The sequence below is a fragment of the Anolis carolinensis genome, chromosome 5, assembly GCF_035594765.1.
Source record: "Anolis carolinensis isolate JA03-04 chromosome 5, rAnoCar3.1.pri, whole genome shotgun sequence".
In the NCBI taxonomy this organism is placed as follows: Eukaryota; Metazoa; Chordata; class Lepidosauria; order Squamata; family Dactyloidae; genus Anolis; species Anolis carolinensis.
In genome coordinates this window covers 44854723-44870019 of record NC_085845.1, presented here as the reverse complement: position 1 = coordinate 44870019, position 15297 = coordinate 44854723, and the positions used below count along the sequence as shown (strand labels likewise).

The 15297-nt window shown below is 38.3% G+C and overlaps 1 protein-coding gene across 5 annotated transcripts in view; it reads left to right on the top strand.

Moving 5' to 3' along the window:
- inpp4b (inositol polyphosphate-4-phosphatase type II B) overlaps nucleotides 1–15076 on the top strand; it is a 313356-nt gene extending 298280 nt beyond the window's left edge. For 4 of the 5 annotated variants that reach the window (XM_062980903.1, XM_008111862.3, XM_062980901.1 and 1 more), the window contains one exon: nucleotides 9036–10648. In XM_062980903.1, the coding sequence (XP_062836973.1) occupies nucleotides 9036–9210 (175 nt within the window). In that variant the 3' untranslated portion in view covers nucleotides 9211–10648. Of the gene's footprint in view, nucleotides 1–9035; nucleotides 10649–10690 lie in introns of those variants that run through there. The other variant, XM_008111861.3, reaches the window with a different exon arrangement.
- The last annotated feature ends 221 nt before the right edge of the window (nucleotides 15077–15297 follow it).

Below are 15297 nucleotides of genomic sequence, written 5' to 3'. Positions count from 1 at the left end.
TATATATATATGCGAGCAAATAGCATAGCGAGTCAATAAAGGTAATAGTCCATAATATAATGTCCTTAACTGTTCAAGGGCAAGTCCAATAAAGTCTTTCGATACTGTAATCCACCAACGGAACTCGTTAGTGCCACTAAGAAGTCAAAGTTAGTCCGTAAACACTGTCCAAAACAGGATCAGCCAGAAGTTGCAAGGGTCAGGAACAAGACGCTGTAAAATCCACAAGCTGTAATCCACATGGAAAGCAAACACCAGGAATCATGGAAACGAGGTTCACAAGGCAAGATATACTCAAGGCATAAGGCACGAACTCTGACTGGAAATCCTGAAACAAGGCACGGAAACAAGACAAGGAGCAGGAGACTGGAGCATAGAATCTTCTTCCAAGGATAGCAAAGTTGACACCACAACCAGAGCAGGGAGTCAAACACCTTTAAGGAGTTCTCAAGGCTACAAGTCAATGAGAGTTGGGACGCACAGAACTTCACATAGGAAAGTTAGTCATTAGTGCGCCTGAGAGCCAAACGTCGACTCCGTCTCACCCCCTCCCTTTGACTCCTTTCCTTCACAAAATATTTTCTCCGATTAAAAGCAGCATCCTCCCCTGCGTCAACAACATCTGGCAAAACCAACCTTGACTGAGGATCAGAATGCTCACCAATTAGCAGATTCTCTGGCACCACAACTTCGGGCACCTGCAGAGGCATTGGGCTGTGATCCAAGTCAGACTCTGGATGGGCCCAAAATCTGAGTTAGACTCTGAATCAAACTCCAACTCCTGCTGTAGTACAGATGGTTGAGTTACAACAATTAATGTGAGGACATGGGCACTTCTCCAAGGTGTCTGCTAGAAAGAAGGATTGGCAATGATACTTAATATGATGTCGAACTTCATGCCTTGAAGACAAAAGGACTGGCTTTTGTTAATCCATATATTCTCACCTTTTTAATGTAGAGTTGAGAATGGATTGAGCCCAGTATAGGTGAAATAGAATAATGTTCCAATGAAAATGCAAGGAAATGCCTTGTATCTTCATAGAATCATAGTGTTGGAAGAGACCTCCTGGTCCATCCAATCCAACCCCCTGCCAAGAAACAGGAAAATCGCATTCAAAGCACTCCCAACAGATGGCCATCCAGCCTCTGCTTAAAAACCTCCAAAGAAAGAGCCTCCATCACACTCTGGGGCAAAGAGTTCCACTGCTGAACAGCTCTCACTATTGGGAAGTTCTTCCTAATGTTCAGGTGGAATCTTCTTTTTGTTGTGGTAATCTCTGAGCGGTTAGACTCAATTTAACCCTCTCTGGGGGAGATTCCACCAAAATGCAGCAGAGTAGCAAAAGCAAAAGCTTTCAAATGCAACAGTTACTTACATGGGGTGAGCAAGAGAAGCCTTTCAACTTAGGATGGCAATGGAGTGCAGAGTCTCAGTAAAAGTTCAAAAAGTATTTATTCAGGTAAAAAAGAATTCCATTGTAGATAGAAAGGCTTGGGAGCTGTCTAGTCTACTCTAGACTGGTTTCTAAGGAAAAATAAGAAAGGAAAAATAACAAACATCTAAATAGTTACATCTTGCCAGGAGAGACAGCAAGATGCTGCTTGTTAGCTAGAAGAACAAAGGGAGAAGACTGAACCAAAATGGTTCCAACCTCATGGTCCAGTTTATTGGGGCCATAAAAGACATTCTGACCAATGAGAAGTTAGTGTCCCTAGATATTCACATTTCTACTAACTTCAAAGTAAGGGATGTGACGTAAACAGGATAGAGTGAAACACAGTAAAGCCTATCTAGGCATGCTTTGGAAACAGGGAAAGGATTCCCTCAATCTAACTCTATCATCTATCTGACTACATTTAGACTTGAGTAGTCCAGGGTGATTCCCAACACTTTTCTGTAGTTTGAAACCATTGTTCCACGTCCTAGTCTCCTAGGCAGCAGAAAACGAGCTTGCTCTCTCCTCCCTATGATTTCCCCTCACATATTTATACATGGCTATCATGTCTCCTCTCATTCTCCTCTTCTGCAGGCTAAACATGCCCAGCTCTTTAAGCCACTCTTCTGTTTATATTACTGTATAACTTTCCATCTATTGCATCAAATATAATACCTTTGCTTCTTTCATATTCACACTCTCTTCCTTCAAGTGACATTTAAATCCAGTACAAATCCTAGAAATCTTCACATAATTAGATTAGAAAATAAACTTAAATTCAGAAAGAAGGGGCAGAAATAAAATGTTCATGATATTAAAATAGTAAACAATTATGAGTTGGCTCAAACCATTTTAAGTTTCAGACTGTAGACTTATGTTGTATATCAAAAATTGCTTTTTAATTTCTTCTTTTCCAAAAGTGGAATGCTATGTGACATGTTTGAGGGAAATATCCAAAATTATCTTAAGATTTTTGAAGTGTTTTCTTTGGTTTTTCATGATCTTTTGAGCTATTGGAAATTAAATATGCAAATTTCTGTTTTCGCCTCTGCATTATGTTTTATACAAAAGCAATTCTGGTAACTTTGTAGTTGCCTATGGAACAAAAGGCTGTCTAAAAACCTTCCAAAGGTTTTGTGTAGAATTGTAAGAATTGTTGGAGAGACCACACAAATAGTTGTTGTGGTAATAATGACTATGGACAGCAAAAAAACAAGTTAGTCACTCAGATGCATTGATCAAAAGTTCAACCCCCTTTTAACACATCAAGCTTGCTATTTGGAAAATCACTTTCTTCTGTATGGGCATTGGGACCAGCTCCCAATAATTGTGTGGTCAACCATTGCTTTTAGTAGCAGATAAATAAGAGGAGACAGGCATGTCAATTTTCTTTCTCCACTTTCAGTAATACATTTTCTTCTGTTAAAATCTTTATCCCAACGTGAAAGACAGGAACAATAAAAACACTTTTTACTTTAGAGATTTTCATTGCCAAATGATTCAGCCTTTCTGTTTGGCCTATTGTAAATGAAGGTAAAGCCTGACAGTACAGCTTGGGGTTTGTTTTGGTCATTCGTGGTATTTTGGCAGCTCATCCGATTGTTAGCAAGAAAGATCATAGAAGAAGAAACAAACACACACATTCTCTTGAACTGAGAATAGTCAAATCTTGTTTTTCTTTACTAATAGCCATTCATTTCAGTCTAATCTTCTGTTGTTGGAATAACCTATGTGCCCATGAGCACAGTCAAATTACATCACCTTATTTCAGTGGCCAAGTTGTGTACCTAAATATTTTCCACTGAATTTGTGTTATGGACGGTAGGGAGGGCTTGCCATAAACATCACTGCTGCTATTGACAAAAACCTGTTTCCATTTAAGCTTGTAAAATACATATGTGCAACACTGACAGCACTTTGAAACTGGCCATTTTAGGGCTCTCAAAGTATCTGTTGTTGTTGTTTATACAGAGTTTTTCCATGCACTTATGACCTGTTTTTATCCTGTCAATATTTGCACAAATATATTTCCCTGAACTGCATACTCATCAATTTCTGTTGCCTTTCACCCAATATTTCACCTTGCTTCTCCTTGACATCAGAGACATTGTCACACTCAGAGTAAAACATCACGATGACATCCCAAAAACCTTTTCTATCATGCTCTCTTCCCTTTCAGATGCTCTAGGTCAACTACCGTGCCTTAGGGAATCAGTCTTTCCTTACACATTTCCTTTAATGGAGTGCATTCACCCACAAAAAATTTTCAGCAGGCTGATAATCATGCACCTGACACTGTGTGCAATACAAAATATAGCTTCCATAATCCTGCTGGCTTCTTGCCTGTGTGAGGTCACATTCATTACAAGCCTTTCCACCATTTGTAGTATAATCTTCCACTCTGTCACTTAACTGTTCTGAGCTCCCCATGATACCAAGAACTTGGAAACCAGTGAACCTGGGTCATCCCCTCTTTCCAAGCAGAGATAAAACCCTTGGTAAGATTGCCAACTAAAACTGCAGATAAATCTCCAAGATGTCTGAGAAAATGGGGCAGCTTTATCATTCTCTGGAACAGACCATGCAGCATGTTCTTCTACCTCTCTAGAGCTTAATAATAATAATAATAATAATAATAATAATAATAATAATAATAATACAAATAATAATATGAATAATAATACGAAATCCAGCATATCTATCTTGTTTGCTGTGTCATAATAAAATAACAACAACAACAACAACAACAACAACAACTTTATTTCTAGATCGCCCTCTCTCCCCAGAGGGACTCAGAGCAATTAACATGCATATAAATGGCAAGCATTCAATGCCACAATTTCTTCATTAATATCAAAAGTATAAAATGACAATAACATACACATTATAATAAAATTCCACATGAGAAAAAGCAATACATTTAAACATGGCAGTCAGTAAAAACATTATTGCACAGAGCTAGCATACACCTGGACCAATTTAAGTGACCAAGTTGCTGAAAATGTTCAGTCTTGTTATAGTTTCACTTAGACCATAGCTGCTATGGGAAGACAATTATGTTAATCCTCCTCCTCTCCATATGCTAAGGTGCATAGATGTGTCTTTAACAGTTTCTTAAAGGAGAGGAGGGTGGGGGCCATTTTAATTTCTTTAGGGAAGGAGTTCCAGAGATGGGGGGTGATCACGGAGAAGGCCCCCTTTCTCGTTCCCACCAGCCGTGCTTGTGACAGGGGTGGGACCAAGAGCAGGGCCTCCTCCACTGACCGAAGTGCCCGAGATAATCTATACAGGGAGATGCAATTTGACAAATAGCCTGGACCCGAGCTGTTTAGGGCTTTATAGGTAACGGCCAGCACTTTGTATTTAGCTCGGAAACGGATCGGCAGCTAGTGGAGCTGCCGCAACATGGGAGTGGTTCTCTTCCTGTACAGGGCTCCAGTTAGTAACCTAGTAACAATAGACTTTAGTCTTTCTTTCTTTTAGTCTTTCTTTTTCAGCACTATTCGCTGTTTTTTGAAGTACTATATATGCTCTGTTCATCTCTTGGTCACATCTGTAATAGCCAGTTCTTAGATACTACCAATGAGGATCTGATTTGGAAGGGACCAAAAAGCATGACTGGAAGCTGCTATTTTTATTACTGCTCAAATATTGGCTTTTTAAGTGTCAAGGTAGGGAGGACATGACTTGGAATGAGAATGCAGGAAAAGTTGTTTCCATGATGAATATGATCTGGTGTGAGAAAGAAAGTAATATTGGGGCTTTGCCAAAATCCACATGGGGCTTTGATGAGAATATAGGTTTTAGTCTGAAAAAGGTATCTCAACCCTATTATGAACTATAGCTATGGTATCTCCCTAATTCTCAAACTGATTACTGCAGAGTGGAGATTATCGAATCTTGGTTCCCCAGATATTTGTGGACTTCAGTTTCTAGCAATCCTGACTAACCGAGCTGAATGTCTGCGATTTTGAAAATTATATCTGGAAGGTTCGGGGTTGAGGATATGTTTTTAGAAAATAGCTTATAAAATTGGACACATTTGGGAAGGGTTCACAGTTTCACATTTCATGCAATCGGGTGTTGGTGACATAGGCCTAGTGACTTACAGAATCAGATCAGTTGTATAGCCTTTTCTAGAACTTGAACTGGCATTCATTCAGCTAGAGTACCTGTAGACCATTAGTGAGACATCAAGATTACCGAGGATAAATCACAGATGGACGTTACATATGAACCAGGCCATAGAGAAACATAATGGGTAATGGTTACAGGATGGCAACATTGTACTCCAATACAATAGGACTAGGGCTTCTTTCAAAAAACTGAACTTGTCTTCAAATACTAATAAATTTAAATAGATATACTTGATCTCAAGATTCTCACCTTTATATAAGACAATTGGCTCCTCTCCTGACGACTGAAACTTGGCTAGTTGTTACCTCAGTTCTTGTATCTTCTTCAAAGAAAATAGCCAGAACTAACCATCAAGTGTTAAGATTTTCGATGTCTTTTGCTATACCTCAAACAATGAGCCAGTAGATTCTTACATGAGCTAGATTACTTGGTATACTTCAGAATTTATCTTCAAGTACTTTTGCTTTTACATCAAAACTCTTTTCACAATGTTCTGTCCTCTGAAGCATTATAAAGATTGTGAATTAAAGTCAGATTAGTATTCCATCAAAGACACTTATTTGTACAAAAAAAAAATACTCCCTATTCCATCTCATCCTTTGCGCCAGCTTTGATATTGGTCCTTGATTTTAATGACATTAGTCTTCAGAGTATATAATAAGCAGCAGTACCTCACTTTTCTTAACTTAATTTTTACTGATTTATAGTGTAACTGCAAGAATCGACATCATATATGAATGCATTTTATTAACTCTGTCCTTCTGTCTATCATGCAATCTGTTGTACTAATAGCTATCATTATTAATAGCTTAGAAAACTGCAAAAACTCTAAAATCCAGTTTACAATATATTTGGCAAGCTGCCCTATGTATTCATGTATAAGTCTAGAAATTTTAGTCAAAAAATCTACCCAAAAAACCTGAGTTTACTTACTATACTTGAACTCTTATGAAGGGAATCATCCCCTTCTCTGAGTAGAGTGGCAGAAAGCGAGAGATTAGTATGCCCTGGGGAAGCCTAAAAAAATCAGCAACCCACTCTACTCTCTCCACTTTGGTGCCACTTTCTGGCCTTCCTGAATCCTGATAAAGGACAATGGCACCGGTGGTAGCACCCAGAGTCAGCTGATCCCCTGAGGCAGAGCTGGCACGTTTCCCACTTGGCAGAATGACCTTCAACTTATCCACGAGTCAGATCAAAATCCATAATGTTGGCCTCAAAACCTACCTGTGACTTTTATATGAGGTCAACATATATGTGAGCATGTACGGTATATAACATATCATAAAATATAGCCATGCATACTTAAGTTGTAGCAATGTCAAAGCAATACAGTATTGACCTCATTTATCTAATCTTAACATGGGCAACATTGTCTAGGTAGATACCTGCCTGGTTTAAATTGTCTGTTGCCTCAAGAGAGAAGCCAACCACAGCAGAGTTGAAAAATATTGTAGCAGGCATTTTAATCGCAATAGTGAAATTAGGTTCAACTATGAATCCAGTCACTTTGTGATTTGCCTTGATCAGTAGAGTATCTGGAACTGATAGTGTTTTGATGTGATCTGATTACTCAAGGATCACCTTTTAAAAATTGTAGCTACCCAGAAAACCCAGATTTGAGGTCTCTTTTCAAGAAGGTAAATTATTGCTGCACATGATCTTTAAAACTTTAAATTGGCTGTTAACAGGACCAATTTGTATAGCAAAATTCAGTATGCTGTTTGCAATGTTCATCAGGCAAATTGCTTCACTAGCAGGTTTAGTGTCATTTATTTGGCAGCGGGTTTTGCAAAAACTTGCCATTGTGTGGAGATTAATTGCTGTAATCTTGAATAAATCCCACCAGTATTGAAAACTGCAGTACATTCATTTACTGATACAATTAGATGTCCACTAGAAATCCAGATTCTTGCTGTCAAGAAGCTAAGACTGATGATGTTACAAATATGATTTGTAGAACTATTTGCAATGACCTGATTTCATCTCCTACAGTGGTGGTGTAAATGTGATAGGGTGTCTTTAATTAAGATAACGTAAAGCAATAATCTACATTACAGATTAATAAGGAGAGCTCTTGTAAATTCCACAAGAAAATGTTATAGCAGATCCTTAACCTCTAACAGAATTTTATTCAGACATGCCTCCTTCCAGGATACTGTGGCTCATTTCATACATCTTGCTACGGTTTATATGGAAGTCTGGCTTGTCATATGTAGAGTCACAGGATTGGAAGGGACTGCAAGGGCCATGTAGTACTATCTCCTGCTAGGGAGGGCTCAGCTGAAGCACTCCTGAGAGTTTGGCAAAGATCTCCAAAGGAGTGTTACCACCCTCTGAGGCAGTCTATTCAACTTCCAAAAAGTACTTCCTAATGTTTGGGTGAAATTTCTTTTCTTGTAGCAATGCTACTGTTAGCATTTCTTAGCCATCTCTCCCCAAGGCTGGAGGGGGGAGGTGCCAACATATAACTATGCAAACATTTTAGATAATAGGAGGAACCACAGTGCAGTGGCAAAGTTTAATAGCATGCAGAAATTTCCAAGTGTCAGTTATCAGTTAAACCCACATATCAATATGTCTCATTTGCAAATAAATAATCATATTGAAGAACTAAGCTATTTAAATAACCAGACTTAGAATTTATGCAGAACTGTCTCTAGATTTGGGGATCTGGTATGAAATAACTTCTGGCAGGACACTTCTGACAGTAGTAGTCTAAATAACATTTGGTTGATGTTAGCTTCTGTTCTGTTTTCCCATAATACCCAGAAGTGGTGCTACATCAGGGATACTGTAGAAAATTAAAGCAAAAACTAGACATTGGTGCTTTCAGTGGAAGTCTATGAGGTTCATGCCATGTGTGGGCAGTAGGCTCTGCCACACTTTTAGGCTGTCAGCCTACAGTTATGAACAAGTAACCTTGACAAAGTAGGATCGAAGTAGAGGGAAGTCAAACATTCTTGGAACTGTATAATGTCAGCTTCCGTTCCTAATATGAGTTAAGGCTTGTGAGTTGTGTTCCATTGTGGAGACAACATATCACAAGGTCTTCCTCATCATCATTTCAATGCTGGAGGATGCTCTGAGCTGACTGTTGCATCAGAATCCTCTGTAGATTTGTACTTGTTTCCTTTACTGGAAATCATACATTTATCCATTTATTCCACTTCATGGCATTTCAGGCTTTCTTGACTCCCTTGGGCTGGCGGGTTCCATTAAGAGCTTCTATCCTATGAATGCATCTCTAATGTTCTAAGAAATATCAGGGAGACATTTTTGGATGCTTGTTGAAGAATAGCTTTAAACATGTGGAATATTTTTGATTAGGAGGTCAAAGAATCACTGAGCAATAGATATATTATACTGTATGGGGCATATCTGTTGTTAGAATACCTGAGTGTTGCCTTTCTCTCCTATTAAATGCTATCTTGTTTGTTCCTAACTTCCCCTGTTTAACAGCAGACAAACCCAGGGAGCACTGAATGAGTCGGATGATCCTGAAACAGGCTGTCTAACTGATAACAAGCCAACTTCTCGTCACTTCTATCCTGTCGCCTTGTTGCTTGTCAGCTCACATTTGCTGGTTGTGTGGCTTATTCTAAGTCTTGCTTTATTATTAGCCAAATATCAGTAAAGGTCACTTCTGTTCTTTCCTTTCCTTTTCTATGAACAGCAACAGCTTAAGATTTAAAAATTGTGCTGTATTATTTCTACATTTTCAGACCTGCAAACGTGTCCATACAAAGCCAATGTCCTGAACTGTAAAGGTTTCCCTTCTGACACGGCCCAGAACTCAAGAAAGCATACTATGCATTGAGTAATTTAATCTGCTTTATATTTCTAGCAAGTCTTTTTGCACTGTCATTAGCATTTACAAAAGTTCATTTATAGCAGTGTTTCCCTCAATCCCCCACCCCACCACCACCACCACCAATTTAGGGCCAATTCCCATCCTTACTGGGTGATTTTTAATTACCTCCCTTTGGGGCCATTTGGTAAAATTGTTCTCCAGCCTGTCCCTGACTCACAGGAGAAAACTACCAAAGTTTATAATGATTTTTTTCTGGCATTGGCATTATTGAAATTGTCATTTGGGGAGAATACAAGAGATAAATGGCTCCTGGTAGGAAAATGTGGTGGCCAAATGCACAGTATATATTGACACATTGGTGGTTATGGTCAGTCCATAATCAATAAGTATGAAAAAATGAAACCTTCTTTTGTGCACATAACAATTCAGTCCAAGCTGAGTATTCTAGACAGATCAGTTTGTAAGACTAACTTTCAGTGTGGTGCTGTCATTGTTAGTTGCTGATGGTACACTTCTGTTTGGACAAATAATGCATTCTTTTTTTTTATTTGTTGCAACTAACCCTCTTCTGTCAAGCCATTCTATGGCATTTAATAAGTTCTGTTTTGTAACCAAATTAACCTGTTTGTAACTGTTGCTTTGGTTGTTTTTGCTTTTACAAAACACATCTATATTCTTTTAAGCAAAGTTTTCTTTCTGTCTTGATGCACCATGTTGGCTTTTGTGACTTTTGTACTGTGTATGAACGAAGCATCTCTTCTTTGTAATGCAGAGAGTTGGATCAAGCTATTGGAAAGCCATTTTCTCTTTCTTCCTTTGCAATGCTTGACCATGTTGAAAACCAGACAAAGATGGAAATTCCCATTAGAAATCTATAGCGCCAAACTTAATAAAATGCCTTACTCCTAAAACCTGCACATTTAAGGCTACATGTGAACTTTAACATGTACAACAGAAACTAAATGAAACCAATTTGCGGGGAAATTAAAAGAATTTTTTAAAGTAAATATATTTCTAAATGTAGAGTAAAATATATCATAAAGTATTTAATCTTTAATCAAACCACAGTGAAAGATGAATATATAAAGAAAATCCCACAACCTATTTCTAAGGGCAATAACTGTATTGGGCCTGGCCTTGGATCTAATTTTGTAAGATGTATCATCACTCGTGGAGAATATATTGTAGAGTTGAATCTTTGTTATTTTTACTTCAATTGTTGCTGAAACTCTGCAATGTACAAATAAAACATATTTATTTATTCTTTGTTTCATGAAGTTGTCTTTTTTCCCCTTTTCACCAGAGAAGGATGCCGCATAGAGAATGTACTGAAGAATATCAAATGCAGAAAGTATGCTTTCAACATGATACAGCTGATGGCTTTCCCCAAGTACTACCGACCACCCGAGGGAACATATGGAAAAGCTGACACCTAGGCTTTAGACCAAAATCCAAGCAAACTTTTATTTTAAGTGTGCAGAATCACACAGCTATTCTCATTAGTTGACACAAATCTCTTTGTGTATCACACAAACTAAGAACATGTAAAAGGAAAGTACTACCTAGGACCTGTTCTTGCCAGGCTGTACTGTCGTTCTAAAGGAAACACCAATAAAGAATGGTAGGCTGAGTGATGTCTAATTTTTAAAATTTAGACTTGTATCTCAAAGTCAACCAGAATTAAAGATGTGAAAGTGGATGGCCATGTGTTGACTTGATAGGGAATGATTGAGGGCCTGAACTTGTATCTAACACCAACTTCCACATTAGATTGCATTGGAATGTGGTGCATTAAATTCATGACAACTTTTGTAAAGGAGTGTTGATCTCCATGACTTTACACTAAATATTTGTGATGTCGTATAGCCTTCAGGGCATTTTTAAAAAATTCTAACTACATATATCATTCACATATTTTATCAAAAGTTTGGGTTTTCTTCTGTTACTCCTGGTATCGCCTTGCAATTCACTTAGAAGCTGGAGTTTGTATTTTTAGCAGCCACACTTTATGGTCTTGAGAAGCAACCCATGTAAGCAATATTATAAACCAATGGTGACCACTAAAGTCTATTCTCTGTGTGATGTGGGAGCATCAAGGAGGCAAGGAGATTCTGCTGGTGTTTGTACTGAATTGCATTGTATCTGGATTTGGCTCCAAATAATAAAATTATTGAAACTGAAATCTACAAAAGGCCTAGCAGCGAAACCTGGGCAGGAGATTGAGCTACACTCACTTGAAATGTTGGGAAAGTCAACAAAATGTACTAACTTCAATCCAAATGTATCAAAATGGCAGATAATAACACAGTTATTGCATGTCAACAGTTGTGGTATATCAACATAAAAACAAATTTCCTTTTCTCCTCTTCAAAATCAGTGTAAGTCTGTGTTTTGTATTTAAAACACAACTTCATGTACACAGTATATATCATTGTAAGTAGCTTACAATGAACCAAAACATGTTTGCATTGCAAAAACCATTTAAGGCTGGGAAAAGTGATCTCTGAGTGAAACATTTCCTATAATGCCTTGTTAAAATGTCATCTTGTAGTTAGATTGTAGCCCACCATTTCTGCCAATACTTGCGTGATTGGTCCTGTTCAGCAAGTTACCATATGCTTGCTTGAAATGAACATGTGGTCATTAAAAGTAAAACCCATTTCTTGTCAGTTTAGTACAGCATCATATTATCTTGAGTAAAAGATACTATGGCAAAATATTACCGGCAGTATAAAGCATAGCTGCATATTAATACAAGATGTGTACAAACTACATAAAACTTAGCTATTATGAATTTATTCACAGATAATGAAATACAACTATTTGCATCACATACCTGTGTATTGGAACCCCCGTGGCACAGTGGGTTAAACCGCTGAACTGCTGAACTTGCTAACCAAAAGGTTGATGGTTCTAATCCAGGGCGTGGGGTGAGCTCCCACTGTTAGCCCCAGCTTCTGCCAACCTAGCAGTTTGAAAACATGCAAATGGGGGTAGATCAATAGGTACCGCTCCAGCAGGAAGGTAATGGTGCTCCATGCAGTTATGCCAGCCACATGACCTTGGAGGTGTCTATGGACAATGCTGTTTCTTCGGCTTAGAAATGGAGATGAGCACCAACCCCCAAAGTCGGACACGACTAGACTTCATGTCAGGGGGAAACCTTTACCTTTACTATCTGTGTATTATAATAAAACACCATATACTGCAACATATAATACAAATTTCTGGTTGAAAAACAAGTATGAAAGTCAGCAGCATAATCCTCAAGGAGTTCTTTTGCACAAACTATTAAAGTGAATGAGGGGAAAAGCTGTACTCTTCAACAATTTCTTTGGGTCATATTATGAAATACCCTTCTACCTTCCTGTTTGTCATAGTGAAAATACTATAAACATATCATTGTTCCCTCTGTTACTGTTTTTAAACAAAGGCTGGATGGCCATCTATCAGGAGTGCTTTGATTATGTAATCTTGCATTAGACTAGATAGCCCTTGTGATATCTTCCAACTCTATCATTCTCTGGCTAGATATGGTTAATTCCCATACAATGTTGCAGCTATAAATGCATTAAAATCTGGATTGAGGTTTAAGGTGCAGCTCATGAGACTACTGCAGAAATTTATTGTTTAATATTAAGCTTTATATGAAATTAGGAAGTATTGTTTGATCATAAGAAAATAAAAATAGGAGCAGAGGGACACTGTAAAGTGTATGTCTTAATTTTAGTACATTTTCAATGGTGCTCCAGAACAGAATGTTACTAGGTTAGCATGCACAGCTGACAGATGTTTTTAAATTATTTAATACTGTATAGAGTTTTCAGCATGCTTAAGAACCCTGGTGTTTGGAGTGCTCTGCAGCCCCAGCGAATGTGTTTTTATTGTGCTTCTAATGCCACAAGACTGTGCTTGCCTCTTATGTATTATTTCTTTGGTCTTTGAAAAAGGGAAGCTTGAAGTGCATATTTCCGCTTGCCAAAACAATACTTTAAACTTTGAGCATATTTTAAACGAGAGGAATAACACATGTGCGTAGGTCAATTCTTGTAGGGAAACAAATTGGCGAAAAAAACCTTTAGACTTTTAAGAAACCTTTTTTCCTTCTCCTTTCTGTAATATTATGGTAAGCCTTCATTTTGTGCTACCAGAAACACACCCCCATTCCTCTTTGCATGCAGATGTGGACATGCATTTTTGGAAGCCACCTTGAAAGACATCCTTAAAATGGGGTGATGGTTATTGTTTAGCTTTGCGTGGTCATTTTGAAGTCCCCAGAAGGACTTGCATGGCTTGGATCATAATGCATCAACCCATGGCTAAGATCTAGGATCAGGAGATATAGCATACATGTATAATAAAGGTAGAATTCAAAAATGTTTCTCTTCCCTGCTCCAAAAAACACTTTTTAACTTCTGCAGACACCACAAAATGCTAATTTACTAGCTGGTGGTGAGGAGAGGAGTAACACCCAGATCCATTCCTATATGGACACCAGCAGCAAGACATCCTCTGGGCTTTGTAGAGCAGTGGTTCTTAACCTGGGGTCCCCAGATGTTTTTGGCCTTCAACTCCCAGAAATCCTAACAACTGGTAAACTGATCGGGATTTCTGGGAGATGTAGGCCAAAAACGTCTGGGAACCCCAGGTTGAGAACCACTGTCCTAGAGAGTCTTCTAGAAATCCTGGAAATCAATAACGGTGCTGTATCTCCAGTTATAGAAACATAACTCCACAATGGTCTGCCTCCACCCACCCCCTGTTTCCCAATGACATGTAAATTGGGTTATCAGGAAGATTAGGAGGTCAATAGAGAATTCAAACCACTGTAGTGACCCGAACAGGCATAAGTTGAATTTAAATCACTAACAGATTGCCAAACCATGTTTGGAACGTATGGCACAGCTTGATATGGAGAATAGGGGCGGCGCTCTTCCAAGAGGAAAAATTAGATGGCCAACCAGGCCTGTGTAAGCTTTCATGCATGAATGAATTAGTTCTCTGGACTATGGCCCCATCTGCACTGACCATTCAATGCAGTTTCAAACCAGTATTGAAGAAAATGTTTTCACTGTGTAAATTACTTAGAAAATCCTGGAACCATTTTGTGGTCTGGATGTGATTACATAAACCACAAAGCACTGATGTATATTAAGGGCTTTCTTTTGTGCACTTTTGTGGGAGTTTGTTTCTGACCACCTCAATTTGAAGCTAGCTTCGAACTGCATTAAATGTTCGGTGCAGATGGGGCCACGATCCCTGGAATATCACTACTGCACATGCACGTGGGCAGCTTATAGCTCTCAGATGTTGTTGGAATGTAACTTCATACCTCACAAGTGGTTATCCAACACCATTGCACTTCGCATCCAACAACATTTTTCCACCCCTCCTTTAATGCATTAATGACTATTGTAAAACATTGTGGAGAAAATCTGATGAATATGTGTGTTAAATAGTTTGTGGAGAAAGCATGAAAATATGTTTTGATAGCTTACTTCTTTGATCGAATTGGACAGTGGATTTTGAATATTCAGCTTTAATGCATGTATAGGGCTTTTTTATCATTTTGCCTATTGTTTTAGTAACTGCACATGTTTCTGTGTATAAGCCATATCCATTGTGCATTCTGTGTGTGGGGTTTTTGTGCATGTATTTTTATTTAAATAAATGTGTCTTATTTTTCATAGTTTTTTTTGCCTTTCTGTGTTTTAATGGTTTCCATCGCCATAAAACAAACAGCATGAAAAGGTTAGATCCTGGGAGGAATATCTTGTGTCACTTGAAGTGACATATCTGAAGCTTCAGAGAATTGTTTTTTGGGGGATGCAACGTTCTTGAAGGACTTTGGAGACATAAGTAGGTCAACTTATAAAACGCCCTTTGAGAGGCTTTCATTTATGTTTTCCA